The 3,523-nt window shown below is 29.7% G+C and overlaps 1 protein-coding gene across 1 annotated transcript; it reads left to right on the forward strand.

The window, feature by feature from the left end:
* Window positions 1-371: 371 nt before the first annotated feature.
* LOC109607772 (cytochrome c oxidase subunit 6A, mitochondrial-like) lies at window positions 372-829 on the forward strand (the record flags this gene model as incomplete). The annotated part of the gene is made up of 2 exons (XM_020024241.2): window positions 372-495; window positions 555-829. Coding segments are annotated over 2 exons (354 nt in total), but the record flags the coding sequence as incomplete, so codon positions are not given.
* Window positions 830-3,523: the final 2,694 nt, after the last annotated feature.

Below are 3,523 nucleotides of genomic sequence, written 5' to 3' on the forward strand. Positions count from 1 at the left end.
TTCGATTGAATTAGCAATGCAGGTTTTTTTTACGAGAAATCTGATTGGGATCTGTAATTGTTGCTATAGTTTTAAGTAAGTTGGTACCGCATAAAAGGTACAGAGTCTGTTCCAAGTATCTCCGGAAAGATTCTTAAAACACTCTTTCTAGCACTAGTTAAAATTTTTGTACTCTAGACGATCTTTATTAATTCTAAAAGGAGTAGGGATCTCCAAAAGAAGAGAGTGAAGAAAGTATATTCTACAGTGCGTTTCCATGGAGACTATATATGTTATATTCAATGTCATAGTTACTATTCGCATACTTCATTACTGTATTCTAAAATTAAACACACCAATCTCTTTGATTAACTTGCTCCATTTTTACTTGAAGATTAGCTGAAATAACTACCATAATAAACCACTTATTTCGCAGATACATTCAAACCACCGTCAACAAAACTGTGAACAAATTTAGGGTCGCTGGCCCATCCGCCATCTCCGGCAGTCGCGAAGGTAAGCATCACTTCACCTGTCATTTTTAGGTTACTTGTACAATATAATTCGCATTTAAGTTGGCTTTAAAGTGTGGAAGAAGCTGACATTTTTGGTGGCATTCCCGTCCAACGCTTTGTGCGGCGCTAACATCTGGCTTGGTCACCAAAGTCGGGGTCGTGAACAGGTGCCTTTCGTCAAGTACGATCATCTGAGAACTCGCATCAAGCGATTCCCATGGGGTGACGGTAATATGTCCCTCTTCCATAATCCTCATACCAACGCTTTGCCCGACGGTTATGAACATTAAAAAATTATATTTACATTACCAAAATATATATTTGATTTGAAATTAGTTTAATTTTTATTGTTGTTATTTTATAGAATCAATATACATGTACAATATATATAAAATTTCTTCATACTTAGACAATATATCCAAAAATAGCTCTATTACGTCTATATCAAATAATCAAAATTTCCAATTTATCATTACTGTATCACTGATATTACGATTTACTCTCTTCTTTCAATGCGTTGAATTAAGTTATTAGACTCTATCATTAAATTATATCCTAAATGTCTATTTAATTTTTCCATCTTGTTGAATTTTTATATTATTTATTTAGGCCTCAGTATACACGAACACATTATATCGTCTAAAATATCTAAGATATCTAATATTTCACAGAATTTTATAAATTGCTACCATCACAATATCTCGCCTTCTTCTCCTTCCAATAAGTTCCAACAATATTCTGTTTTATCTATTACAATTAATATAAAACTGATGTGTGTAAAAACCTTTTGTCTGTTTGTTTTATAGCATCTATATTGTCACATACGGACAGTAAGACATTTCCAAATGTTTATTATTGTTATATTTGACATTGGTTCTGATTGTACTACGTGCTGAATAAGGCAACAGTTGACTAGTTGCGAGAGAGAAGTGGGTAGTGAGATAGAAGGTAAAGTATAATCATGTAGGGGTTAGTGTCATTCCCATCCTTAAAGGTGGCCCTTAGCGTAAGTTAGAATAAGTATATTGTTTGCTTCCTATTTGTTAATAAAGTATAAGTCACAGGTATGATAATATATAATATTTTTTAATTATAATGTATAATGTAGCTAATAACAGTTCCTCAGTGAATATTTGTAACAAAAATGAACTTTCCACCATCAAAATTTAGTATAGCACAGAATTTTCCTTTGAAAATAACAGTTCAAAAGTTCATGACTTTTCCGGTGAAAGCAGAAATGAGTTCAAGCTTCTGTACTAGGTAAAATAATAAAATTCTGCTTTTAAAGTTGCTCATAAAATAAAAGTATATAAAATAAAAGTATATGAACATAAAATTAATGGATAAATGGAGAATTTTTATGTACAACATTTATGACTCTACTATAAGGTGTAATGTAATACGTGGTTTGTAATTTTGCATATTATATTTATATTCAGAAATATCTAATTTATAATAAATTACGCATAAAATCAGAAGGAGGAAAAAAATTTTTTGCAGACCAGTGTAATTAGACAAGATTTTATTTGTTACTTATGTTTAATTTAATAAAAGGTGCCGTAACATATAAAGTCAGAAAAATAAATTCGAGAAAAGATGTGGTTGTTCATATAAATAAATTAAAACAGTACACAATGGTAACACAAGACGGAGAAGAAAATAGAATTCAAAATAATATTTTAACCAGTGATATTAATGAGGACCAAGATCAAGATAAACCAAATTGTGAAGAAAACCATATTGATAACAAAATTTTGAACAATACAATGAAAATCTTACCATTTTTTCAACCATCAAAATTGGTGCACGATGAAGCTCCACCCGTAAATCCAGAAACGGTAGTACCAACACAATGTCCGTGATGTGTACGTCCAATAAAATTTATAAGACCAATTATATGCCACTGGATCGATTCCACAAATCGGCGGTGAAGGACAGATTTATGAAGCATTTCTTAGAACTCGAAGAGCGTTTGGATACTCACGGTTCAAGAGGGTCAAGTCACTTTCCGAACGGTTGTCTATGCAAGTATAATGCAAGATTGAGGAATTAAGAGACCTACAAACTCAACACTACGAATCATTTGGGACTGTTTCATCGACCTAGGTCTATTCTTCCCTGTTTCATTGACATCAATTTGTGTTCAACATCATCAAAAAAATATATCGTGAGAATAGCGTTAAGTGAACACGATTCTTTAGATTCTTTAGATTCTTCAGATTCTTTAGATTCTTTAGATTCTTTAGATTCTTTAGATTCTTTAGATTCTTTAGATTCTTTAGATTCTTTAGATTCTTTAGATTCTTTAGATTCTTTAGATTCTTTAGATTCTTCAGATTCTTTAGATTCTTTAGATTCTTTAGATTCTTTAGATTCTTTAGATTCTTTAGATTCTTTAGATTCTTTAGATTCTTTAGATTCTTTAGATTCTTTAGATTCTTTAGATTCTTTAGATTCTTTAGATTCTTTAGATTCTTTAGATTCTTTAGATTCTTTAGATTCTTTAGATTCTTTAGATTCTTTAGATTCTTTAGATTCTTTAGATTCTTTAGATTCTTTAGATTCTTTAGATTCTTTAGATTCTTTAGATTCTTTAGATTCTTTAGATTCTTTAGATTCTTTAGATTCTTTAGATTCTTTAGATTCTTTAGATTCTTTAGATTCTTTAGATTCTTTAGATTCTTTAGATTCTTTAGATTCTTTAGATTCTTTAGATTCTTTAGATTCTTTAGATTCTTTAGATTCTTTAGATTCTTTAGATTCTTTAGATTCTTTAGATTCTTTAGATTCTTTAGATTCTTTAGATTCTTTAGATTCTTTAGATTCTTTAGATTCTTTAGATTCTTTAGATTCTTTAGATTCTTTAGATTCTTTAGATTCTTTAGATTCTTTAGATTCTTTAGATTCTTTAGATTCTTTAGATTCTTTAGATTCTTTAGATTCTTTAGATTCTTTAGATTCTTTAGATTCTTTAGATTCTTTAGATTCTTTAGATTCTTTAGATTCTTTAGATTCTTTAGATTCTTTAG

This window comes from Aethina tumida, chromosome 5 (genome assembly GCF_024364675.1).
Source record: "Aethina tumida isolate Nest 87 chromosome 5, icAetTumi1.1, whole genome shotgun sequence".
Taxonomy (NCBI): Eukaryota; Metazoa; Arthropoda; class Insecta; order Coleoptera; family Nitidulidae; genus Aethina; species Aethina tumida.